General features: G+C 35.8%; 1 protein-coding gene across 1 annotated transcript in view; it reads right to left on the bottom strand.

The window, feature by feature from the left end:
* EXOC2 (exocyst complex component 2) overlaps positions 1-27,450 on the bottom strand; it is a 124,265-nt gene that overhangs the window by 72,002 nt on the left and 24,813 nt on the right. The window contains exons 6-11 of the mRNA XM_059836331.1: positions 24,087-24,211; positions 10,929-11,009; positions 6,935-7,080; positions 6,756-6,837; positions 6,164-6,266; positions 3,069-3,187 (exon numbers count right to left, since the gene is read on the bottom strand). Coding sequence (XP_059692314.1) covers positions 3,069-3,187; positions 6,164-6,266; positions 6,756-6,837; positions 6,935-7,080; positions 10,929-11,009; positions 24,087-24,211 — 656 coding nt within the window. The remainder of the gene's footprint in view (positions 1-3,068; positions 3,188-6,163; positions 6,267-6,755; positions 6,838-6,934; positions 7,081-10,928; positions 11,010-24,086; positions 24,212-27,450) is intronic.

The raw sequence follows: 27,450 nt of genomic DNA, 5'->3' as shown, positions 1-27,450 counted from the left end.
CCATTACTAGTGGCCTGGATCAGATGATACGTCATTAAGTCTCAAAGCAGATAAGAGAAGATGCTATTTCTATATAAGAAACTGAAATTATTTAAGTTGTAATGACTAAAGGGTCAGCCTCCTAGTAGTGCAGAGACAACTGGAACGATTTTGTCCCACCGAGTACACTGTTGGCTTGTCATATCAGTGACTGAATTTGGAGTAATTTCTCCTTAGAATTCACTTAGGTCTTGTTTTTAGCTTGTTTAGAAAATAATTACAATGTTAACCTTTGCTTCCTGAACACACCATGGTCAGCAAATAAATTCTTTGAAAATATTTACAGTTTGACAACCAGCTACAAAAATCCTGTCCAGAAATTCTAATAAGAGTTTTCAAAAAAGACTTTTCCAGGTAAGAAAAGCAAAGGCTTTAGTCTAATTCCAAATCCATTTCAGGTAGTAAAATTCACACGTAACGACTAAAGGCACAGCTCTGCTTTGAAAACTAATAAAACAGCAGCAAAACTCCTTGGCACAAGCTCAATTGAAAGTTGAAAAATTGTGCACAAGTGTAAAACCAGATACAATCTGCTACTGAGGTTTAAGTTTACTATGCTGAAAAGTTTTGACTCGGTCAGTTTGAACCCACAGATTCACAGTCAGCAGAAGAACTAAGCTAAGAATAGCCAGAAATTGTTGGTATGTTCATGGTGGAACTGTAATCACTGTCTGCTTATTCCAGCGTACACAATATGAACACCACCATCTGCTAGAAACAATGTCTATTATCCCTGTTGAAAAGGGAAATCTAGAAAAAGTTTTAATGCCCTTTTCATTAGGGTATCAGCCTTATGACCCACCTCTTCCTCCAAATGCTTGATATACAAAAGAATCTTTTTTGGAAGCATGTTTTAAGTGGAGGACTTCAATGTTTGAAAATTTATTACTATTTTCTCTTAAAAACAGCCTGTGAATTTTTTAACGTATAAACCACATTTCTAACTTAAGTTGATTAGATTCCTCAAAGTCTTGCATAACCAATTTGATATCTATGAGTAAAACCCCACACTTCTCCTGTTTGAAAAGCATACATCTATTAAACTAGATTAAAATACATTCCATGTCTCTGATCAATCAGCATTGTTCTACTTGTTAAAACCAATTCTTCCGAGTTTTCTTTTTTCCTTCTCCTGTCTGCTGTATGCCAAAGTTAAAGATCTATGGAGAGGAAAAATCATGTTTAGCAACCTTCCTTTGCCCTACTAGATACTAAGTGAGAAATTCCATCAACTAGGATCAATTCTTGAGTATTTTACAGTCTGTACAAAAACTACATCAGTAAGAACCACATAAAAGGCTGGAACAAAACTATTGAAATTTGATAGGCTCTGTAATAAAAGTGATAATATATTAGCATTTGTTTCATACATGCACTAAATATTAACTATTAATACATGCATTTACTGGGCATTCAAGTTATTTAAATTTCCTCTTTTTGAGCCAAACAAAGCTGCTAACATAATAGCCCCTTTGATATTAAGGCTGAGGTAAGCAGATTCGTTGTAAGAAAAACACCAAACAGGTTGAGATTTTTTCAAGACATTCTAGGAATTTAGACATATTTTCCATTCATTTACTGGAGCTGCATATCAAAGTTATATAGTCTTCTAAACCAAAAAAGTCTCGAGCACTCAGTATTTTCATGCCCCTATTTTTCATGCTAAGAAGCTGAGAGATGGCTATATAACATTTTGCAAGTGAGAGAAGAAAAAGAAAGCTTAGAATTGTTAAACATGGCCATTTTTAGAAGTGAGAGTTTCTCCTCGTAGCTGTACGTTGCAGGATTGTTGGTGGTGGTGTCTCAGGGTTTTGATGAGGAGGGAAGATGGGGAGGTTTTGGAAACATTCTGAATTTTGACCAAGAGGCCAAGAAATCAACGTGGTGTTCCAGCTGGTCCCACAGCACTTCACACCGTGTTGTGGAACAAAGCTGGGCTTGGCATGCTTTAAGCTAAAACTTACTGACACCACTGTCACATGCGATGCACCCTGTGAACTCTGTACCTGACATCATAACCTCTGCTAAAGAGAGTTTAAGCCTCCTGCAGCAATTTTACAGCATGTTTCTGAAGCAGCCCCAAGTCAGTAAAATTTCTGTGGTTTCTCAGAATAGAACACCTTATTTGGTTTGGGATACACATGCACTAACACTAAACATGGGAGTTACCTATAAGCCAAGAGAGGCCAGATTCCAATATGCCTACTCATTTCAGAAATAGCAGCAAACTCGGTAAGACTTCTTGAGAAACAAGGCACTATTTGTCATTTTCTAATTTGAAAATCCATTTTTCAGATTTTGCTACTAGAAATTCCAGGCCAATAGCCTCCCTCCTATTCCCTTTTGAAAATACGCTAATGTGATGGATCATGTTAACTGGTAGCTAAGCTGCTGCCACATCTGAAAGCAATACCTATACATTTCTTTGAGAAGCAACACTGGCAAAGACAAAGACAGAATAGAACTAAGTATTCATATTGGTCTTAATATAAGATTGTCTAAATATCCCATTTGTCCAACTTACAGGACTGTGCCCAAACAGTGTAATCTGAATTTTGAAACTGCACATGAACAAATAACAAGAGAACACTGTATTATCATTCACTGCATATCAAGAACTTATACATTATTCCACTATGCCCCAATGCCCTGCATATCCATATACTAACGGCGTATCTTGCGACACAAAGAAATCTAACTGGCAGATTCAGACACCAATCCAAACTTCATGTGACCTCAAAGAAGTATTTTGAGAGGACAGTAAACTTCAGATAAATGATTGAAATTTAATGCTTTTCCCATGTAAAGAGCTTAAAAGTTTTAAGTTAAACAAAAAGAAAACTCCAACTCCTGTGTTGTTTTTATAAAAGAAAAAAATACAAATCAGTATTCAACTTTATAAAAAGCTATAAAAATTGATGGGAAAAAAACCCAAATATCATTTGTACACTAAAACTTGTCAAATAAAAGGCAATGCCAAATTCCTAAATGTCATATATATACATATAAAAACAAAAATATATCCTTGCCTTTTTGTTCTTTAACATAGCTCTCCTTACAGTTGTGCATGAGCTGCAGAATCCACTGATGTTGAGCACCAATGCACTGCCAAGCAGGGTCCCCAGGCGCATGAAGATCAGAAAGATATCTGTAAAACCCAGTCCAAAAATCACAGCTCTGACTTGACACACTGAAGGCCTCATTAAAACAGACCAAAGATGTACTAAGGAACACTTTTTTTTTTACATAATTTTAAAAATTCAAGAATAGTTACGATACACTCATACACAATGCAAACACAAGCTTTGCATTCTCCCTTCTTTATTTAGTGAAGCAAAATTCCATCCAAAAAACTTGTAGAAATAAACAAAACCATATATTTAATATCACATTAATATGTATTTTCAGTTGTGCCTCTAGTAACGTACTTGGGAAACCAAGCTTTTTATCTACCAAGGCTGCAGTTCAGTGCTTCATGTTTCACTTGGAATCAGTGACGACATCTCAAGCACATAAAATATGGTATTTTTCTTCCCACTTTACATGTCCTGATGTATCATCATGTAACCTTAACAAGTACGTACAGAGGGAATTAATTTTTGACAGCTCATTAATTTTAGCACATGCATGCACAATCAAGTGTAAACTAAGCTCCTGGTTTGTTTGGGTTTGTTGTTTGTGTTGGGTTTAGGGTTTTTTTTTTTGCATTATGATGTGCACACACAGTTTGAAAAAAGGGGGGGAGGAGATAATGAAAAGGATTGGGGCTTCTGATACACAGAAGCAAAAAAACCCTCTGTCTTTAGGGAGAGAGGAGTATTAGAAGCCAGCTGTTAGATTTCAAAGAGAACACAGAAATAATATAGTATAACATATGGCATTCAAGACAACAGTACTTTCAAAAGTATTCTCAAAAAGCAGTAGCTGCTCTGCTATTTAATGCACTCCATTACATTCTGCATTAATGAGACTCAGGGCAGATTAAAAAATTCAAGATGCTCAAGGTGAAGTACACAGATTTATTATCTTAAGCAGTGCAGAGAATGTTTAACTCCTTCACAAAAGCTGTATTACTACAATACCATCTAATGTTAATTAGGACTGCATTGCAAAATTCTGTCTTCTTCGAGAACTGTCTGCAGTACTTGAACAAAAAATAAACTGTCAAAGTAGGATTGGTTGGATGGATGAGAACATTACAAAACCAACCATTTTGACAGGGTGACATTTATAAATTATGAACTCAAGTTCTTCCTCAGTGTTAAGGAGGACTTTAGTCTTTGCTTAGACACAAAATAAAAAAATTACCACCAGTCTTGGAAAAAATACATCTACTTGGCTGTTGAGTGATACGGTGAACTGCTTCTGAACAATATAAAATAATTATCAGTGTAAATACCATCATAAAATGAGAGGAAAATACGAACTGAAGCCTAATTATAAAGATAGACATTGAATGTCTGAGGGGGAAACCCACAGTACTTCAGGTCTTGCTCAGCCTTAGACATTGGAGATACACAAAACAAACATGTCAAGGAAGAAAAAACCTCATTAAAATAGCAGGTTTTATGCAAATAATTTTACAATTAGGATTTTGTTAAATTCCTCTTAGCTGAAGTACTCTGAAGAAAGCTTTCTTCACACCTTGCTTCCAGAAAGTTTAAACTAGTATAATCACATTAGCCTATCTAGAGTAGTGAAACTAATTTAATCACTTTGTATGTTGGGATTCTGTTAATTCATTAGAACTAAATTATTCCACATTTGTCCATTCCCTGCTCTCCTTCATTATACTGTTCCACACGTAGAATACATTTGGTAGTTACATTAACACAGTCTGCTTTAACATAGGCTGGGATGTTTTTAAAGATTCAATACTTCAAGGTAAGGGCTAGAGAAAAACAAAAAAACAAAACTCAGAATCAAACACATATACAACTCTGATTCTTCCAAAGAATACTTAGAAGAGGTCATAAGACCTTGCTTAGATGAAGAAGCTGCTCTTTAAGGTTTTCAGGACTGACATAGAAAGGCAATGGTAGTGCCTTCTTCAGAGACACAAAACACTTAACTGTTCACCTTAAAACAATATTCCAAGAAATAGGCAATATTTATATAGCACCCAGAAGAATGACAAGCGAAGAATGACAAGCACTCTACATAAATGTACACTGGTCATCGTCCTCATAAACTAACGTAACATAAAGGCAGCTAAGATACCAACACCACACTCTGTCCTGTGCGACTGGGCCTGGTGAGCATACAAAACATCGGAGACTTCACGTAGGTGCCAGAATTTTAAGAATGCTTCTCATGCAGTGCATTTGGTCTACATCTTTTAAAATAACTGAAAAAAGCACTGAGAATGGCAAGCCACATGAGGAGCCCTAGTAACGTGCAAAACTCAAAAGCTTTTCAAGTAAAGCCATCAAATGTTCCACAGCACTCTAAAGTTTGGCTCCAAGGACTGTAAAGCAGGTTAAGGTCTACCAGTAGAAGAAGGTCCAATCAACTCATGTCAGTACGCCTACAACAGACTTCGACATCAGCTTTGTGAATGACAGAAAATCTAGGAATTTCAATGAAAACTGGGGAACTGGTTCATGTTCATGAAATACAAAGGAACTACATTATTTAGACTGCGTAGTAGAAGAGCCAAAACCAAATTTAAACAACTGCCTGGATTAAAGCCTCCCTATTATCTGACTCAGGTTGATTCCATTTCAACACTAAGTCAAGCTGAAGTGTAAGACAGGTTAATAAGGAACCTATTTTGAGATCTGCAACCTGTGAGCAACCATTTCAGACATAGCTTGCAATATGATGGTTTAGAGGAAGCAACAGAATCTAACTATGCCTTAAAGATTTTTAAAAATTAAATTCAATCTCAATTATCTTTCATTAAATTGTTCTCATTCAAGAACTGTTTTTCAAACATTCAATAAACAATCAAGCACCAATCCATTGCCATTTTTTATACAATCATAAAATCAAAATACTCTACTTAAAGCTTTAAAATTAGTATTTAAACCATATTGAAAATAGTCACTACCCTGTTTAGGAAACAGATTTAAATACACATCTAACACCACAAGTCTGATGAAGACGCTAGTCAAATGATTACCTTATATAACGTTTCTGATCATGCAATGTTGATGGAGTTTCAAGCAGCTTATCCAACAGAAGTTCTCTTAAAGCTTCAATTCTGGTTTCAACTTCAGCATAATCTAGGAGTAGGGAGAGGAAATAAATCCAGTGTGTGCCTTCAGCAGTGGTATAAACTGAAAATTATGTTATTTTTCTAGGACACTTCCGGAGTTAATGTGGAAATCAGTATAACTCATTTTATAACAAGCCACATCTGAAAGTTTTGTATATGACAGTTCTACAAAAACAGAAAATTGGACTTTGAAGTCTTTCCAGTATGCCAGTGAGAGATACCCGGAGTCACATTTTAATTACTGTAACCTTTTTTTATGTCCAGTAATACAAAGCCTTAATAAATAAATAAAACTGGCTGCAATTTCACATTTTGTGCTATATACCTCACTCAGAAAACTTGCCAGAAATATTGCTTAGAGTAATTATTTCCTATAAATCCATATTTTTTATGGACTAAAATCCATATAAAACCCACATAAAGATCTTTAGACTACTATGTGCTTTTTAGCCTTTAAGTTAAAAAAAAGCAGCAAATAACAGAACGCATATCTTACATTTTTTGAACACTTGAACCTCTGTCTTTCCAAAGAGTGACTTGGCTTTTTCATAGTCATTAATAACCACATCATAATCGCCCTTAAAAAAACAAACAAACAACAAACATTTATATTTGTCAAGGAAAAAGTAACAGACTAATTTCAGCAAACAGAAAAGTATTTTTAAAGGATCATACCTTCTGGATATTTCTTTCAATATTCAAGGGAAGGTTGAAAAGAAATTTAAAACGCTGAAGAACATTAAGCGCGTTTCTCGTTGAATCAGCTTTGTCCTTGCGACCCAGCACTTCTTGGAATAAGGTATCTGCTGTGTTGCTGGCTCCTATTTTTCAAGGGATGAAAATAAAAGTAGAGTAAGTAATCAGTTCAAATGACATACAGATTTTCCTCATTTTAATGAGCCATTCAAGTTTTTTTTTTTAGAGCAAATTAGCAATAATTGCTAAATTTTTATACTTTTTTGTTCAACTATGTTAACATTTTACAACTGACGAAATACTACTTCAAAGTGACCCACTTAGCATTTTAATGTGGTAAGACCCCTGTGCAATTAAAAACAATCTTTCCTATTTCAAATGCTTAACTTTGCTGCAGATATTTTATAGTTTGCTTTGGCTCCAGATCTACATTTTACAACTAAATTATGCATTTCAGGATATGGAAGAAGTCATAGAAAGTTTTCTTTTTAGAAAAGTATAATTTCATTATGTTAATTAATGTCATAGCTTTAAGAGTTATCACTGGGTTTTACAAACAATTTTTTTGTGTTTTCAAATTAAGTCTTAAAAAGTTATTAACAATATTTGATATTTAAGTGATTCACTTAGACTTCTTTCAGCCATGCCATTGTCTTTAACTTAATCATTGGTACTTCTAACTAGCTGGTCACTGTAACAGAATGCAATGTGAAGACAATTTGTATTCATTAAAAGTCTGACAGGCTTCATCGCATACAGGATCAAGCCTTGGTCAACAAATTAATGCAATTAAGTGTCTATACTATTTGTGAATATTCTTCAATAAATACATTAAATATAGCCTTAAAACTTTTTCTATCCAGACTAAAAAGCATTCCATTTTCTAATAGGGACTATTTCCTAACACAGAATAATAGAATTTCATTTATAGTAGGGAAGATCTACATCGCATGCGAATATTTGCATTTTTCAACTTGTGACTTATTTTTAATTAACAACAACAAAGTGGAACTGTTTTAGCTTTTTTGATCGTTGCGTGTAAAAGTTTCTACATTATCTGGTCTAGTGACTATACTTTAAGCAAAGATGAAAAAATTACATCAGTCTCGCTGGGTGGCTTGCATGCCATTTTCTCTAGTCAACACTGTGGGTGGCCTGCTCACGTTAAAAGTAGTCTTTGTAAAATAATTGTTATATCTAAATACTGTTTAAACTTCGTTGAAATTTTGAAGCCTTGAATGTAAAAAAAGTTTTGTCAGGATAGCTATTTCTGCTGCATACTATTTAGCATAGAATACTTTAATCCATTAAGGAGAAATGCACAATGAAAACAGCTAGCTGGACATTTAAATACAGATCACTGATAAAGTATGATTTTTCTCTTGAGGTTATAATAAATGCTTGTTTTGTAAATCCTTTAGCAAGTAACATTTGTTTTGAATTCATATGTTTCTTGCCCATTCTTTTAACAGCCAAGAAGCAATGTAGTATATCTGGGAATTAAAGTTATATTCACAAAGCATTTTTTTAATTCAGTGCAAATGTTTTTAAAAGGTAATTGACAACTGCAGGAAGAGCACAGTGATTTCCATCTTCAGTTTAAAGCTACATGCCTTCATTTCTATGAATTAACTTGCTGTAGAAATTCTCAATTCAAGTAAATTTTACTTTTTTTATGGGCACTTTTTGTGTGAAACTGAAATATCAAATTACTCTTTAATGAAATTCAATTACTTCATGAAAGACAGGCCTGTCTTTTTAGACTTAAAAAATACTGTAAAATTTCTTCCCTCCTCACCCCTCCAAATTCTTTCTACATTAACAATCTTTATCTCGTGATTACCAATGAATAATCTAAACCTAAATAATCCATGGATAAAGATTCAGGTCCTGTATTGACTAACTATGTTTTCAAAAGAGGTGATTCATTTACTGTGTGCAAATTTTTGTACTTCAAAATAAAGCTCTAGTTATCCAACACTTGTCTTTCACAGAGCCTGACAAAAACACCACATAATGGAATTTGATTGACCTCCTTTAAGATACAGTTCTTCATGAAATTCATTATAGCACACTGTATGTTTTATAAATATATATTTAACAGCTTGCTTAGCAATTGAATTTAGCAATTTAGGAAAAACTCCAAACATTTATAATTCCACCTGTAACACCAGATTGTGCTTCTAATATCCCATGCCCTTTCAAGCCAATAATTTGGCACACTCTTAACGTACATTCAGATGCTGTGGAAAACATCCTTATTCTTAGGAGTTTTTAATCAAGCTCACAACACCAATTGTCTCTCAAAACATACACCTACAGTCTATAAAATGTAAAATGCAACTAAAGATTTGAAGTAATTTTTGAAAGCAGGCCCTGTTACTCATGGATTATGGAAGCTTTTCAATGGTCAGACAAGAAACAAAGCTTTGATCCTAAACTACTTTGCATAATATTATTTACTCTTTTTAAATCCTACTCCCCTGCCTCCCACCCATCATGACTTGCAAAGTATCAGGAGAAAAAGCAGCCAATTCTTTTCACAGCAGAGCCAAACTTAATACCACTCTGAAGTGCCTGGCACAAGTTCCTCTACAGATCCAGCTTGAAAAAGACAGTCTGCATTATCTGCATACAGATTTCAGCCACCATTTATCATATGAAACAGCAATTATTTATTATATGGAGATTTGTCTCATATTAGTGTGTGTAGGAAAAAAGTCACAGACCTAAATTTCTGCTTTTTTGTTTAAAATCTGTTACACAATTTTGTCAAAAGCAAAGTGCTCTCCAAGGAACCTGTGCTTGGTGCATGGCATGGCATAAATACAGGGCACAGAGCACTGAGGATTGCATTGGCAGATTTCAGAAAATGCTTTTTTCTCCTATCCTACATGTATCAAATATTCTGCACACAGACACACATTATAGTCTTTATATAGTATGTGTGAGGATTTTTTTTGTGGGGTTGTTTGGTTGGGTTTTTTTGGTGATTTTTGGTTTTTTTGGGTTTTTTTTTGCATTCCAAGCAACAAGATGGGGGAATAACAATGTTGAAACTACACCTTTATTGTGAGCATTAATGAATCTCTGGTGAAAAGAGCTGTTCACAAAACCCCCTGCTTTCTTTGTGCTCCCACACGAACACACATACAGTCACTGCTTTCTTCATACAAGAGAAGAAAAACAGTGAACTTCCATGTCACTTTCTTGATTTCATAAAACACACTCAGACTTTCCAACACTGAGTCAGCTATCTGCATGTCATTCCTGCTTATTGATACAGCACTAAGGGAAACATCCCTTCCTCTGTGAAAAAAATCACAATGAAACAAAGTAAAATTATCTTGGCAGAAGTCCCAGAATTAGAAAAGTAACTTTTTTGATCTGATGAAACATGTACCGAACTGCAGTGAATTCAAGCCATCTCTCAATGCAAATGCTACAGCTAATGCAGAGAAACAGAAAAGTGCTGATATATTTTCAAAGTTTCTAAAAAGAATGCTAATTCCAAGTAGTCTAAATGGCAGCACATTAAGTTAAAAAAATTCTGTTATAGACCTTGTTATTTATTACAAACAGTTTGTATTTGTTTTTTCCTCTTTTGCTCAAAATTCTTACAATCCTGGTATTTAGCTTTGCTCATCCTTCTACAATTCTGTCTATCCATAGAGCTCCTGTTTTCCTTGTACGTTTAATACTGAGATACTACCAGATTTCATTTAAAGTGCTTTAGAACTCCTTTATTTTGACATTTATTGTCTTTATTATAATGAGCACCGCTGAAAGTCATGGCAAAAGTTTCCACTTATTTCAAAAGGTGTACTATCACACCCTAAAATCACTACCAAACAGGAAAAGGCAAGAGAGACTGTACCGTTTTCTACTTTCTACCATATTCCTAGGAATATATTAAAGCTTGTCAGAAAGTCTGAAGCCCATAAATAGTTCCTGCTGGAAGGACAAAACTTACTGTTCAGTACATTCTCCAGTTTTTGCGTCATGGATCCTTCTACTTTTTCCGTTCCATCCGCTTCCAGTTTTTGATGGATTGCTGGAATAAAGTGTCTAGTTAAAATGCAGAACATTTTAATAGGTGGGAATACATTACACTAAAGTGTTATTTTTCTTGTTAGACGTAAAAAATACAAACATGCTTCACGGCAGCAGAGTCTAGTGTAGGACAGGGCTTTGAGCCAGACATTGCAGAATTTTAACCATTACTTTGACACAGACTTCCTATATCTTCTTGAACAAGACACTAATGCTCAAAGAAAAAAAAATGTGGCAAGAATAATCCCAATTAGTTATCTTGTAGTACAAGTGTTAATTCAATTTAGTATTTTGAAAAGTAAGTATCATTTAAGCACAAAATACTTTTGTTTTGTAAGGCAAAATTTTTACACTGATCTCACTAAAAAGGAATTACCAATAATTAAAGGGTAGAAAGAGAGTCATGGGGAATTTGGACGACCCCAAAATCAAGTGCTAGAACACTCCCCCACCACTTGTTTTCATCTATAAAAATGCACTCTCAAAACACACAATTTAAAAGTATCTTGTAGCAACACATTGCATTAACCATTACACAGAAGCATTGTGATGCTTTTTGCTTTTGCTCAAAACAACATGAAGATGGAGGGAAGTTAGCATCTTCAAAAAAAAAGCAAGTTTTTTTGCCTTAAAATACTAAAAGCCCTAATTCTTGTTTCCACGTGGTATTACTAATGTATGTAGAAATGCATAGTATCAGCATTAATTTTTTGTTTTATTGTAGTTTCTTTTTCACAAAGAGAGAGATTTACCAGCATAGCCTGACTACATTATACCACTCTGGAAATATGAACATTGAATGGAGTATAGATACCTCTTTTCTCCTACTTCCCCTCTCTTACACAGCCTTCCCTCCCTTTTCTCTGTTCAGTAAAACTGGCACAGATCACTGTTTCTTTTTCCTTTGCTTTTTTTTAAGGTAGTATTCCTATATATATGTGCATATGGTATCTACAAACCAATTGTTTTAAAATATTATTTTCTTTTCAAATTTTTAATCTGTTAACATATGTAAAACCTGCTTTACCAAATAGCCATCAGTTCCTGATGCTTTAGATAAAATTAAGGCTTCTAAAAAACTTCCTACTACTTCCTGCTGGTTCTCAGTAGAATGAAGTAAAGCTAAGCTACCCTTGAAAACAGTGATGCTCAGTGCTTTGAAGAAAGCAAGTAATGATGCATTTTAGTTCAAAACACAAATACAGTTCTGAAACCAGTCTCCCAGTTGTCCCAGCTTATCTTGCTTTGGTTTGCATGGCAGAGCAACCAGAGTCCCTCAACCAGATTCTTTTAAGACGAAACAAAACTGAAAGATGCACTCCATGACTATACCTAATGTGCTCCAGGAGATACCTGGAATTCAATCCACCGGGTGATACTTAAGCTAGTCTAAAATACCACCCCAAACTGCATATAGATATGTCATCGCCAACTGGTTTCCTCTACAGTGCCATCCCTACTTGCCCATGCTACATAGTAAGGAAGTGATTGTGTCCCTGTACTCAGCACTGGTGAGGCCGCACCTCGAATACTGTGTTCGGTTTTGGGCCCCTCACTACAAGAAGGACATTGAGGTGCTGGAGCGTGTCCAGAGAAGGCCGATGAAGCTGGTGAGGGGTCTGGAGCACAAGTCTTATGAGGAGCGGCTGAGGGAACTGGGGTTGTTCAGTCTGGAGAAGAGGAGGCTGAGGGGAGACCTCATCGCTCTCTACAATTATCTGAAAGGAGGTTGTGCAGAGAGGTGGGTGTTGGTCTCTTCTCCCAAGTAAGTAGCGACAGGACAAGAAGAAATGGCCTCAAGTTGTACCAGGGGAGGTTTAGGCTGGATATTAGGAAAAACTTCTTTACTGAGAGAGTGGTGAAGCATTGGAACAGGCTGCCCAGGGAGGTGGTGGAGTCACCATCACTGGAGGTGTTTCAAGTGAGACGTGGACATGGCACTTTGGGACGTGGTTTAGTGGGCATGGTGGTGTTGGGTTGATGGTTGGACTTGATGATCTTACAGGTCTTTTCCAACCTTAGTGACTCTGTGAACACACAAACATGGACAGAAACTACCTTTAGTAAGGCAGCCCTGTGACCTCAGTCCTACTGCAAGCAGTGAGAGAGGGCAGCTATTCTGAAACAGGACGGCCCTTGATAGTCTCCAGCCTCCTTCAAAGGAAGGATTTTCATCTGGGGGCAAGGAGGGTGTATGTGTGATAAAATTAAAAAAAAAAAGAGAGAAAATTCCATTATTCTCAAACACCTAAATTTGACCCTCCAATCCATTGATCCTACACAAAGAATGTCAGGAAGCTTTGAATTCTTGAAAATGCAAGAGCACCTCTTTATTTTTGCTATTAAAGTCATTAGAGAGGAAAAAATAAATCTGATTTAGGATACCATATTTAAGACAATCAACACTTAAATGAAATGAACTAAACCTAGCAGATTCTTGTATATTTCAAGGAACAGCAGTTTATCTTAGAAGATTGTGTATTGTTAACTGCAGCACATATTTTATATATGACATGGACACCACTTACCTACAAGAATACCTCTACGACTTCTACAACAAAAACATTAAAGGTTCTAATGATATGATTCCATTTATATGCATCAGTTCTGACCATGGGCAGCCAACTCCTGTACTGCAATTAATGTTTGTTATATAATGAAAGGCTAGTTCATCAGAACAGCAACCACAACATAAACAGGTATTTTAAAACCAAATGTTGAAAGTACTATTAGAACCACAAAGTCTAATGATTTGAATTTAAATATTTTGAAATCATTCTATGAAGCATATTTTTGAAAGATAATTTTTATCCACATCCATTTGGAAAGTAAGTTATATATTACCTCAAAGATTTTTAAAATTTAGTATTTTGGAACCATTAAGTACATAGCATTAATTGCTGACCAATTAACTATTATTTACTCCTGAAGGGGTCCGACCCACCTAAGAATTTCCAAAACTGAACTGTAATATGTAAATGTCTATCAAAGCACCTTTTGTTGCCAATATATGTAAAACGATGAAGACTTCCTTTAATGTACAGAACAAGAAGTTTGGAAAGAGCACAATTTACCATGGTAGCACTTTCAAAAACATCAAGTCATGAACTGTAGTTTTTTATTCTGAAGGCAGCTTATGTAGAAGTTGTATCATGATCATTAACCAGTTCCCGAAAGTTTTAAAACACATCTTCTCCAAAGCAGTTCTCTTTGTCATCTCCTTTAGATAAGAATATATGATAGCAATACTTTTCCCTCCTCTTCCTTTTAGAGGATCGAAGATTACATTTTTCACACTGGTAGCATTTAAAGTTAGCGTGTTAGCATGTTTAGACAGAGAAAAAGATGCCAACAGGGAAGAAATAAAAACAAAACAAGGTATTAAGTTCCAGAAAGGTGGAAAGCACTATGGAGCACCAATAAAGGCATATTAAACATAGGTAACAGGTAGTGTAAAACAGGAGGGAATTAGGACATACTAAAGAAGTATAGACCTACCTAAGTTACTCTGTATACATGAAAGAGGATTTGCTGTATGTGCATCTACATGTTTAATATGCTACCTTGTGTACTGAAGCTATTTTATACACCTTATGGCTCTCTACAACTACCTGAAAGGGGGTTGTGGTGAGGTGGGTGTTGGTCTCTTCTCCCAAGTGACTAGCGACAGGACAAGAGGAAATGGCCTCAAGTTGCGCCAGGGGAGGTTCAGGCTAGATATTAGGAAAAATTTCTTCACTGAGAGAGTGGTGAAACACTGGAATAAGCTGCCCAGGGAGGTGGTAGAATCACCATCACTGGAGGTGTTCAAGGAACATGTGGACGAGGCATTGTGGGACATGGTTGAATGGGCATGGTGGGGTTGGTTGATGGTTGGACTTGATGATCTTACAGGCCTTTCCAACCTTAGTGATTCTGTGTGTGTGTGTGTGAGATTATATTCAGATTCAGCAATAAGTGCATTCACATGTATACCAAAGTTGGGTTTAAAAAAAGGTTTTAAGTTTTCATAGTGAAAAATGTTATGAAAAATTCTTTACCAGGAAGTCTAAGCTTACTTTGTTTTCATCAAGTGATTTTTGTAAAGTTAAGTACACGTTCCTTCCATGGCGACCAGACAAAAAGTCTCCAAGTTAGAAGTTTAGACAAGCAAAACTACACACAGTCAAGAAAAATATCTGTAGACCTAATCTGATTGGAAGAAAACTAGAGACACTCAAGTTATTTTTTCATCTTAGAGTACTAAACCCTTATAATAGTGGGATGGTGCTATTTGGGACAATCCCCATTCTCTTTCATCCACATGCTTCGTTTCACTGGATCTAGCAATCACACAGCTGCAGGGCAGCCATAGTGAGATGATTGGGTGGAAAACTAACTCAGTAAGTAAAAGACTTTTCTTTATTGATCAGTGAGCTTGTCTAAACCTTGTATTGCAGTACTGCAGCTGAGACGAGAAGAGAAAGGAGCATATGGCCAACGGCATGTGGAAAGCCAGCCTCCACCTCTTATAGTAGCCAGCAGTTAAGATTAACTTCAAATGCAACTTCATACCCTTAACTCATCACTGGCTGCAGTAAAGAGCAAGGAGAAAATTTTAAGTCTTTGAAGGCCTGAAGTAATAAAGGAAGGACAGGATTTTTTCTTGAATTGCCAGTCACCCTGGACTTACCTGATACAAACTATACAAGTTGGAACAGCAGCTGGAAACCTAGGACAGCCTGTTTACCATTACTGAGAATCTTTACTGTAAGAAGCATACAATAAAGACAAGGAAAAGCTAGGTCTAGATGCTTCAACTAAGGTCAGAAAATTAACTGTATTTTGTATCACTTTGCCAGTAAGTGTATAAGTTTCCCAGCTAAGTCAGAATATCTAAAGGTTTGCAAACTTGAGAGCTGAAATGAGATACTAATTAATAATAGTCAACAGACTAAGGTTAGAGCTCACAGTCTCTAAACTGTGACTAAATATTTCAGAATTGGTTATTGTTGGTTAAAACACATGCAAAATGTTCAGTCTGGCAAATAAGCCATAATACAGGCCTTGTAGTAAAATAAACTGCAATTGATTCATTGCTGCTTGTGTTGAAAACAATTTTATTTAATCTAAGTAAGGATATGGTTTTCTACATGGCAACTGTAAATTTAACAAATTAAACCACACTTGCCAGGATCATGTAGTTTTTGACTTGCAAATTTCATTCTTGATTTACTTGTTAGACATTTTATAAACATATTTTGAGATAGGCAGCAAGAGTGGTATTTTCAAAGCTTCCTTAGCCTAACTTACCTCAAAGCAATATAGATGCAAGTTTTCTACCATTTTCTGATTAAAAGAGGGCTAGAAATGCATTTGGTATATCTGAAAATCTTACCCATTTCCACAAGAAAAAAAAGTATCTGAAATGAATCAAACACTTAGATACAGAAAATAAGAAGGGGAAAAAGTACAAAAAAGGAAAGACTGACTCAGCAAAGTATTTCTGAAGATCTGATGTGGTAACTATAAAGAACTTGACACCAAAAGCACAGTAATGGAGGGATGAAGAACACATGTTAACATGCAGCCAGGATTCACACCAACGCATGAATAAAAATGCCTTTGGTTCCCTTTATCAAAAGATTAACCATTTTCTGTAATTTGCACAAAACCTGAGAAGGTTATTGATCAGGACAGCACTCCTATGTAGGGTAAAAACTCTTCTGAATGGATTCAACAGGAGTGCATAGCTGTATATAACGAGCAAATCAATACATAAAGACAGCATGTCATGAACAGAGCTGGTCATACATTGCACTATGAAAACTTAACAAACCTAAAGTTTGTTACTATGGATAATAGTCAATACTGCTAAGGGTTTTTTTGTCTGGTTTGGGTTTTTTCCCCCCTGAGATTTCTAGATATTTTTGCAATGCAATTTGCAAACTTGGCTTTATTTTGGTAAACATTGCCAATCCAAGCAAAAATTACAAAATATTGAAGTAAGTGTAGTATTGTCTTTAATTGCCTCTTTGTCTTTTGTTTCTCTAGCATTTACTTTTTCAAGCTTGCTTACCCAACAGGGGAAAAAAACAATCAAAGAAAATGGACAGACTTAAAATGATACAAAAAAATTAAAGCACAGTGCTAGGAGGAGAGGTTATATGGAAATAAAAGACCAAAAATTGTAGTCCAACAACATTGTGATGCCTGATAACTTTGTTCTCACACTAGTTTATACTTAAGAAAGTGTGACATTTCTAGGCAAATATCTCCAAAATAGACAGGAAAACATATTTTATTATTCTGCTTATGGATCCACTAAAAATTCCAGGACCAGACTCAGGCCTTTGCCAGGATACTTCAGAATTTTAGAGTATGGGAAATTCTATTCTCTTTCTACTGACACAGTGCTAACCTTCTGGATCTACAAAAGCTAATGGTAGAAATAAAAGCAGCTTTTAAATGTTGCATGTACTTTAAAAGTGGTATGGAAATCAAATTGAATGACGTAACATGAAATTAAGCCAGTTTTATGGCTTGTAGGTCAAGCCTGGCTCAAATTTAACTGTAGGTAATTTTTTGTACACTTGCAATCAACTGCAATATTTGCTATTTGCAAACTGCAATTGCAAACCTAATCATCTTTTTGATGCTTTACTATTTTTCAAATGCAAACAAAAAGAAATTAACTTACCTGAAAAACACAAATTCATAAAACATGACAGCCACACAGTAGCTAAAAGCTGCTGTGACTACATCCGTTTGGATAAATTCTGTTAGTAACTAGCTTACATCTCTAAAACAATTACTGATTTAAAAAGAAGCTATATGAGCAGTCAGCATAAAACCAGGTACAGGCTTGGGCACGTAAGTTTCACTATGGACTGAGACAACTCCTGCTTTTTCACACTTTTTCAAATCAGACCGTTTCTTGCTCAAGACACTGAAAAAACCCACCCCCTAGACAATGCTATGCTAGAACCTGAATGAAAGGGAAGTTTGAGCTTTTTATCAATCATGATCACATAACTTTTGCTTTTTTAGAGTTGCATTAAGATAATAATTGGTCTGCTACAGAAATTGATCACAGCCATTGCATAAACAGGAAGCATCCACCTGAGACTAGACTAGCTACCACCACTTACATACTTTACTGGCACTTCTCTGTCAGGTCATCTCTCTCTCAGCATACATTGATCATTGCAACGTCCCCTTTGTTATCTAGCACTACAAGATCAGAACACAAGTTCTCAACAATCAAACTTAAATCAGCATGCCTTTTTTTCATTGTGCATACATGAGAAGGCCCATAAACATAAGGACAAAATACGTAGCAATGATAGTGCAATTGCTTCTTATTCAGCTTTTGTGTGTAGATGTAGCACAAGAATACCTCAAGCCTTCAAACTTGTGCATCCACTTGGAAAGCTAGGCAGTGAGGATAAAGCACATCAGCTATTGCTTCATGACTACTTGGAGGCATGATCTTAATTCTTAAACTGAAATAATCTAACTTGCATCTACTGTGGGGCACATACATGCATGTAATCTGTTATTCTGAAGTAACTGATACGCTGTTAGATACACGCCTGATACATGCAGCATCTTAGTTTATCCTTGCCAGCTTGTTTCCATGGCCCTGTTCTTTCTTAATCTCTATGAATTACCATATTGAAAATTATTAGCTATAATAGCAGGCTGTTCTTACCCTGCAAAGACTATATTCTATCACTTGAAGTGGGATGAGGAAGATAACATTAACAGACACACACCACACAAAGCACTCAACACAGCTGCTCTAGCCATTTCAAGTCACCATTTCAAGTCACCTGCATAACATTTAGGTAGTAATCATATGTTGAATTTGATTTACTCAAATCTGTATGTTTAATATAAATTCATACTATTTGGGAAAATGTATATGAAATCAAAGTAAAGCAAAACTGTGAGTTAGATATGTTATAAAACAGGAATGTGACAACAGCAAAACCTAGTATAATAGTCCGATGCCATACTACCTAGCAAAAACAGTCATGGACTAGCATTTTATTGGACAAAAAGACAAAATGAGAGTGAACTGAGGTAAGAGCTAGCACTGTAAAACCACTTCAAAGGTAGTCAGTCATCAGCCTAGTTTGCATACAGAATCACTAATGAAAAATTGGCTATATGTACTCACTTTAAATTCAAACGCAACATAACTCCTCAAAAGCCAGAAGCAAAGGGACACTTATAAAGCATCAGTTTTTAGTTTCTCAAATGCCCAGTCTGACTCAGAATTGAATATAGACCCAGTGGTATCTTTTGTTTTAGTTTGAGAAAATTAATTGAACAGACAGAATGGCAACAGAATATGCTTATTCATACTGAATCAGATCCTGGATCACTGACATGCTCATCCTAGAATGGGTCTTAGGGGATGAAGTGTAAAAGTACTCTATAGGAAGGAAAAAACCACCACAATCCAAAACCAAAAAACAGGTATTGACCAGATACAAGATCATTTCAGCCAAGTAAACATTATCCTAGCATATGTATTAATTAAGGTATTAGACAAAAACCCAACTAGGGTCTAAGTTCCCCATCATACTGGCATTCCCATAGGCCACATAACTGAACAGGAGTGGAAAGGGAAAAAAGGAATAGTGCTGTAATCGGTAAAAGTGTTTCCTTTGTATCAATTTTTTTTCTGAAAATCAAGGAAAATGTGTTTGTAGTTGTAACTGCACAAGAAGAACTGTTGCCATGACAAACTAGAGAATCAAATCTAAATCTTGAGTTTAACATATCTGTTTTTCAAAGGCACCACAGCATCTTCTTTACTTGCCAATATGGATGTTATACTTGCATGGTTTTGCATAACTGAGCTACTGAAGTGGCAATTTCCCTATTTTTTTTCCCCTTCACTTAAAAAGAAACTCTGCAGCCTAAGGCTCTTTGAATATGCTTTTTCAGAAGTGCTCTTTACAAAGTAAATTAATTTTCTAGCTTTCCAAAGAATTCTGTGTGGGACATGACTTGCTCATGAGAATAAAACACAACTTGTAGACAAGTATATAAACAGCACTCCTTTCAGGAATGCTATTTTCTAGGTTGCAATTAGAATTATGGGAAATAAATCAGCTGAACTCCCCAACATTGACAAGTGAGTCAAGTTGAGGTGAGCCCAGTTCCCCTCAGCTCAGCTTACAGCTCCCTTCAGCTGACAAAAACTTCCTGTTGAACATCCCCTCTACAACAAAGTCACTGTCAAACTGTCAGCCAAGCTAACGGGCAGAGAGACACGAGGATCTGGTACGGTGATTCTGTTTTCCAAGAAATTAAACCAAACAAGCAAGAGTTCCGGCCTATCTGACCTCCTATTTTCTTAGTAAACAGTTTCTACATCACAAAATACAATAAACATCTCAGGATAGCATTTTATGGTTTTCATTCTTTAGTTGTTAATATATTAATGCTCATTTGAATGTGTCATACAGTCTGATAGCACACTTAAGATCAGACTGATCTTACTGATCCCAGCTAATGAAAAAAGCTGCACCATAATCAGTAATTCAGGGTTTCCCAGATCAAGTTCATGTATTTGAAACAAACATTGTTAGAAGTGTATGAGTTAGAAAAAGCAGGTATAAACAGATGTGCAAATAGATGAAGTACCTGGTAAAGCAACTGTTATACCTCTTAAAGCGGGCCTCCTACAAAAAAGTAAGATCCTGTACCAATTTAGGGAGACCTAGGAGAAATACCCATATGCAGATGGCTCCACTCTACAACAACGGAAGGGATCTACAGTTTATAAAACATAACCATTGGTGTTAGAAGATGTGTTCTAAGATATCTGAAGGGGAAAGCGAGAGCATAAATTTTCACCCATCAACAAAAATGTATCTTCAGAAAATGCATTAGATTTTAGAAGTCTTCCCAACAGGAGTAAAAAACCCCACACACCACCAACCCCAAAACAAAATGTAGCAGCTCAGGAAATTTAAATCATATTGGAAGACAGACTAGATGTATTCAACAATGATTTTCCCTTAAGTCACTTTTCACCTGTGACAGTTGTATGCTCAACAGCAAATAATGAAAGTTTGCAGAACTACGGCTGTACCCTAAGAGTTTGTGCTGAAACAATCTTTCAGCTTTCAAATATAAACTATTTTTCATGTAGGTTTCTTTAAATGCATACAAATTCTAGTTGCACCTTTTTAAAGTAGAAAATAAGATACACAAATTCACCCTTACATGTGTAAGAATAGAAAAGTGTCATTTTATTACCTTGCACAAACACTGTATAGCTGGAGTATAATGGGGTTTCTGTTCTCCAACAGAAGAGCTTGAAATTCATAACTGCATGCCTACAAATTAATGGGGTTTTTGTTTGTTTGGTTTTTTTTTTTTTTAAATTTTGCATCTGAGCTGTCTCTTTAGAACAATGCTAGTAATGCTTACGCTTAATTCTTGTCATTTTTCCTTTGAGAAAACTGTAGTGACAAAATGTTCTGGAGAAAAGCTTTGACATCTGGCAGGAGGGCTGGATGATGGCATCAAAGATAACCTTTTTTCTTGCTGCTACTGGAAGCCTCTCTACATCCAATTTAGCTGTTGACCATACCTATCACAGGTTCAAGTTTTTCAAAAGTTATGCAATTTTTCCAGCTACACTCCCTCAAAAATATTCTGCATAAGGGGGAAGAAAGGGCAAATAAGCTGAATTAAAAAGTGAAATTCATATGCAATAAGGTGGGGGGGGGGTTTGACTGGAAAAACTAAACACACTCCAGAAGTTTCAACAGAGAAATGCATATGAAAATGCTACGGAAGGCAGCTGTGACCTGCACCACATCCTCATTAAGAATTTGGTTTCAGAATCTAAAAACTAAGTATTGTATTGATAAGTCCCTTGAACTCTAGTGTTATAGCTTTGAATTTATAAGAGATTAAGACTTCAAGTCTCTAATTTTCCTCTACAATAGCATCAAGCCATTCTTTCTTAGTACTATTTTAATTCACTGTTTACAACAACACAAGCTACAAGTCTGTTTCCTTTTGAGCACTTAAGGGGGATCACTGCGAGGAAGACAAAACCAAGCCATTTTGTTTACAGACAAAAAGTGGCACCAAGAACCACATGAGTCATCCCAAGTTTTGAGTTCATAATTTACCTAAAGGACTGCACTCAAACTCTAATTTTAGGTAAAAATAACACTGAAAATGATAAGAGATGCAAAACAACATTACAGCTATTATTTTTTTTTTAATTGAGAACATAGTATTTGGTGAAATAAATCAGTTTACTTTCCCTATTATTATTTTATTAATATTTTTTACATTCCTACTAGCTCTACAACCTCTTCATTTACCAGGAAATCAGTCTCCAAAGGCAAGAAGCCTACACTTTAATACACGGAACAAGAGAAAAATCACTCAGTTGTGCTCAGTCTTTCTAAAACCTCACAACATTTATGATTTGCATTAGCTTTCTGTAAATCCTACTATGTCTTTGCTGGTCCAAAAAATAATCTTACAAGATAACACATGTCCACCAGCACTACTTTTTATCCATAGCAGTAACCGTTTGGAAACAGAACTCTGAATCTTCTAGAATATTTCATATTCTATACGCAAAGCAGATTTGGTTGTGAAAAATAAGTCACATTTCAGTATTTGTTCAGGATTATTTAGGATTTTGAACTATTTAAGAAAAATCAGGATTTCAACATTTTCAAGATATTTAAGACTTAGAAAGAAAAAGCCTATTATCATTTTTCCTAGTATTTAATAAAAACTCAGCTTAAAAGTTAAAGAATGCCAAATACTGATGATTTTTAGTGTTTTTTTCCTATGACTACCACCACATTCTTTAGTATTTCTACTAAATCCTTTAATACTTCTCTTCTGTTATTGAACCTACCTAGACTTAGGCCAAGGTTTTCCAAAACTGATCAGTAACAGGTCAACTCTGAGTGGGGTAATACAGATGTTTAGTAGTTAAGATTCTTCACAGGAAGAATGTTCAGATGTCTCATGAAGAGGTCTTCCCTACCAAAGCACATGTGTTTGCACTTGTGGAAAAAGTTCTCTTAAAAGTTACCAAATTAGGCAAGTAGCCAAAAGCTATCAACCACTTTTGAAAATGCTGTCATCTGAAGGGCAGGTCACAGGTTAATCTGCTTGGGGCAGGAATACAGGTGGACCACCAGGTGAGACAGCACTACTTTCCCTTTTCCCTGACACATGGAAGCAGCTACCAGACAGTGAATGGCCTGCAAGTGGGTTAAGAGAAAATTGGTACTTCTCCAAAAGGAGTGTTCCTAAGGCCAACGAAGTGCTAGCTTGGCTGAGTAGATACAAGTTTTCTTACTCCATGGTACCCATAACACAGGATCAATCATCAGGAGTGATAATCCTGCAGTATACAGTAGCTATGTAGAACAGAGTGGTAAATATCAAACCTATAGGGGATGGCCCAGCACTGTTACTTTCTTATCCAGCACAGTCCCTAACTAGACAGGGCTACGGCAACCCACGATGAGCTTTTACCTGAGAGACATTTTACACGTTAGGAGGCCACCCCCACCCCCCCACCCATATATATATAAAATAAAGATATATATAAAAATGGCACAGACAACTAAGCTAATCTCACTAGCGTGTTGCATTTTCCCTATGGCAAGCAGAATATAAAGGCTGTCTGATTTCCCAAGTCAGTGTACTGAATATTCATATAAATACTACAGTCTGACTATGGGATAAGGCATCATAAAATCATGTTTTATGTTGCTACAGTTTGTAAGTCATCTTAATATTCTCTCCAGTTTAACATTTCCTCTATTTTCTGAATTTGTGGTCTTAAGCAGTTTCATCAAATGCCTCCAATTCCTGTAATATAGGTTTGGTGCCATCTTTTGCAAATATACCACAACTATCAGCTAGCCAGTCTAGGCTTGTGACCAACACAATACAGATTCTGGGCTCATTGTACACTTCTAGAAGAGAGGGCAAAGAAAAACAACATTTTTAATATTAAATTCAACCATACATGCAAATACTGTCTTTTTTTATACTGTATTTAACAAGTGCAAAGCATCTTTACCTGACAGAGCATCTTGTGCTTCAAAAAACGTGCTGAGACCTCCTTTCACATAAGCTAGACTCCCCTCATTTTTCTTATTGGCTTGTTTCTTCAAATTCACAACAGCCATTTTGAGCTGATCAAAACTGAAAAACAAACAAGAAAACCCCTGTGACATTCAAACAACAGATAAGGTCAGCTAATGAATAAACAGAACAAACTACTTGGAAAATAAAGGCAGCTGCTTTTGCAAAAACTGTTAAGGACTGAATAATTGCTAATGCATGTGCCTCTCTATAACGACAATTTACTCTTAGATCAAAGAGTTTTTGGGTTTTTTTTAGTTTTAATCCTAATGGAGGGCTCCTACCACTTGTGATGGAATAGACTTCTTTATAATACAAATTAGTCAAGAAATTTTTTCTAAACATGCAATATTGCTCTTAGTTAACTGTCTGTACTACATTAAATAGGTGATAATACAATTCATTACACTTAGTACACTAGATTAACTACTGGGATGTTAGAAGTCTCTTTAACAACAACCTTTGTTTAACTCTGAAGCTTAGTTCACAACCCTTTTTCATTTTCTGTTTCTGAATTCCTTCAATATTTTTATGTTGGTTTGGACATACAGTCCAGAATTGAACACAATATTAGTGCAGAAATAAAGAAAAGCTGAACAGATTCCTGCTTTACGAAAGTATGTTTTTTAATGTAGTCTACTGAATTGTTTTTGAAAGAGACTTCATGGAGAATATTAATTGCCAACTCATCATTGTTGTTTGTATGGTAGGTTTATTTTTATCTTAGTTTCCTAATATTTCTAGATTATTGGCAGTTTACATTTGGTTTCACATTCTTTTTTTTCAAGCAGCTGCAATTATTTTGGAAGTCTTATGTCTTGTCTAATTCTTCATTACTTGCATATCTTTTTTGTTGATGATAAATATGATCTCAGTAGTTATGCTACTGGATTAATTATAAAAAGCTCTATCACAAACAAGCTCAGAAATACAAATATAACACATGATTTTCATCCTTAAAGTCTTTTCTCCTACCTGCAGGCCAAACGCATCTCCCTACTACAAAAAAAATTAAACAAAAAACTGCACCATACCTGAGAGAGGGGAGGGAAACAATGAAGTAAGGAAATTAAGACATAAGGTAGTTCCACCAATACTCTTTGTCCATTTTAAACAGTGGTAGAAAAAGACATATTAAGAGAACAAACCAAACTTTAGCCCAGGCAGTGAGAAGGTTATCACCACCTGCTGGGAAAAAACCACACTGGTGCACCTACAGGCATTTTCCTTGTTATACTAATGATGTCACAACATTTTGCTTTATTTCCTGTTTCCATCTGCTGGACAGAAATCACATTACTCAATAGCTGGATTGGTCCATTTGGGCATACAAGTAGTACTTACAAAGAGCATTTTCAAACAAACAAAAATCTGTACAGTTCTCTTTTTAAGCACTGTTTCATGTTATCTGACGATCTAATAGCATGTCTAAATAGTTTATTTATAGTTGTCAGGATATATATTGCCAGGGTAAAAAAAATAAAAAAAAAAGATGTTATTTTGGTTGCTTAAAAAGAATTTCCTTCAAGGAAAACCAGACATAAGCTAACCAAAATGTCAGGCCACCACATATTTAGCACTCCCAATACCTGAGGTTATGTAGAGCACAAGAACTAAACCATTGCTGTGTGTTTCCAGAAAAACAGCAGATAATTACACAATTCCAGAATATTTCTAAGACTACACATTTTGAAGTGGGAAGGAGAAAAAACAGTTTTGCTGCTTCTTTATTTAAAAAGCTATTTATAATTAGATTCAAAACATGATTGGATTCATCCCACCCTTTGAGTCATTCTTCCTGTTGAGTTTTACACAGCTTTTGCACCTTCAACGCTAAGATTTAGATTTTATAAACCAATATAAACTGAATTAACATGCAAAAAACCAGCTTTCATTTAAAACCAAAACCTAGTATCTTTTTATTACACTGGACTGAGGGGACCATGACTTGAAACTGTTGGCATGCAAAGACACAAATTGATGGAAGTTGGGTTTTTTTCCCCCAAGACAGATGAAGAACTTAAGCTGATACTAGACAAAGTGTTAAAAATGGTTTTTCTTAATAGGAAGCTTCAAATTTACATGAGAATGGACTTTCAGGTACTGACCCATTGGCATAGTACAAGTTAAAAAGGGGCCATACAAGCTAACGTAATTATTTAAGTTGTCAATTCCTAGTACTGATGACCAGAAAAATCAGTGGTTTTACTGACACCTTGTCATGTTAGAGATATAACCATTACATTATGCTGTTGTTCATATTCCATGGTAATTCTGATAAAAAGAGTAATTTAATCAGTTCTAAGAAGTAATTTAATTAATTTTCTGGATCCACAGCATCCTTAAATGTACCTAAGCCAACTATGACAGACAGCTGTCAAATCAAATCTCAGTACTTTTCAGGGATGGTGATTCTGCAGCTTTCCAAGTTACACTGTTCCAGGGCTTAAGCAATCTAATATTGTTTTCAATCTGCATCTAACCTAAATCTCCCTTGTTGCAAACTGAAACAGCTTGTTCTATTCTTGGTAAACGAAGAACAATTGACGGCTATCCTTGAACTGCCCATTATGTATTTCAGAACATGCATTCTGTATTAATTCTGTTTCTTTTCTAAAAGCATCTAATTCATTCAAACTATATAGCCACAGGTATTTATATACTCCTATTTTTGTGGCTCAGCTCTCATCTTTCTTAAAGCAGTGGTCAAAATCGGGCAGAACACTTCAACTGCAGCTCTAATAACACCGAGCAGAATAATTATCCCCATATCTTACATAACACAGTCTTGCTGATACACCCAGAAGATGATTTGTACTAGACAGTCAACTGGTATTCATGGCATGTTATAAACACCAGATTGTCTTCTGTACTACCATTGCTCAACCCCAGGTGTGTACTCTGCTGCTTGCCTTCCCCACACCCCTTAGAGCCTTGCACTCCACTGTTTCACAATTGCCACAGCCAAGGCTGCCACTGGTTGTCACATCCCCTGCCTCACCTGCAACAATCGGATTTAGGAAAGCAGCACCCCTGGTTGCCTGCCTAGCAGCTATGTTAGAAGTCACTCCCAGAACTCTCCACAAGCCTCCTGGATTGATCTCCTTCCTGTAAATATCAGGGAGGTTGAAGTCTTGTACAGGAACCAGGGTTTGCTCTCTGGAGACTTCAAGTTGCTTAAGGAAGACTTTGTTCACCTCCTCATCCCACTGCAATGTCACCCTTTCCAGCCTCTTGAACAAGCTCTCAACCATCCTCCTACCTGCTCCAGAAAAGGGACCATATATTCAAGCTGTTCC

This window comes from Gavia stellata, chromosome 3, assembly GCF_030936135.1.
Source record: "Gavia stellata isolate bGavSte3 chromosome 3, bGavSte3.hap2, whole genome shotgun sequence".
Taxonomy (NCBI): domain Eukaryota; kingdom Metazoa; phylum Chordata; class Aves; order Gaviiformes; family Gaviidae; genus Gavia; species Gavia stellata.
The sequence above is the reverse complement of the archived record's forward strand: the minus strand, read 5'-3'. Positions and strand labels throughout refer to the sequence as shown.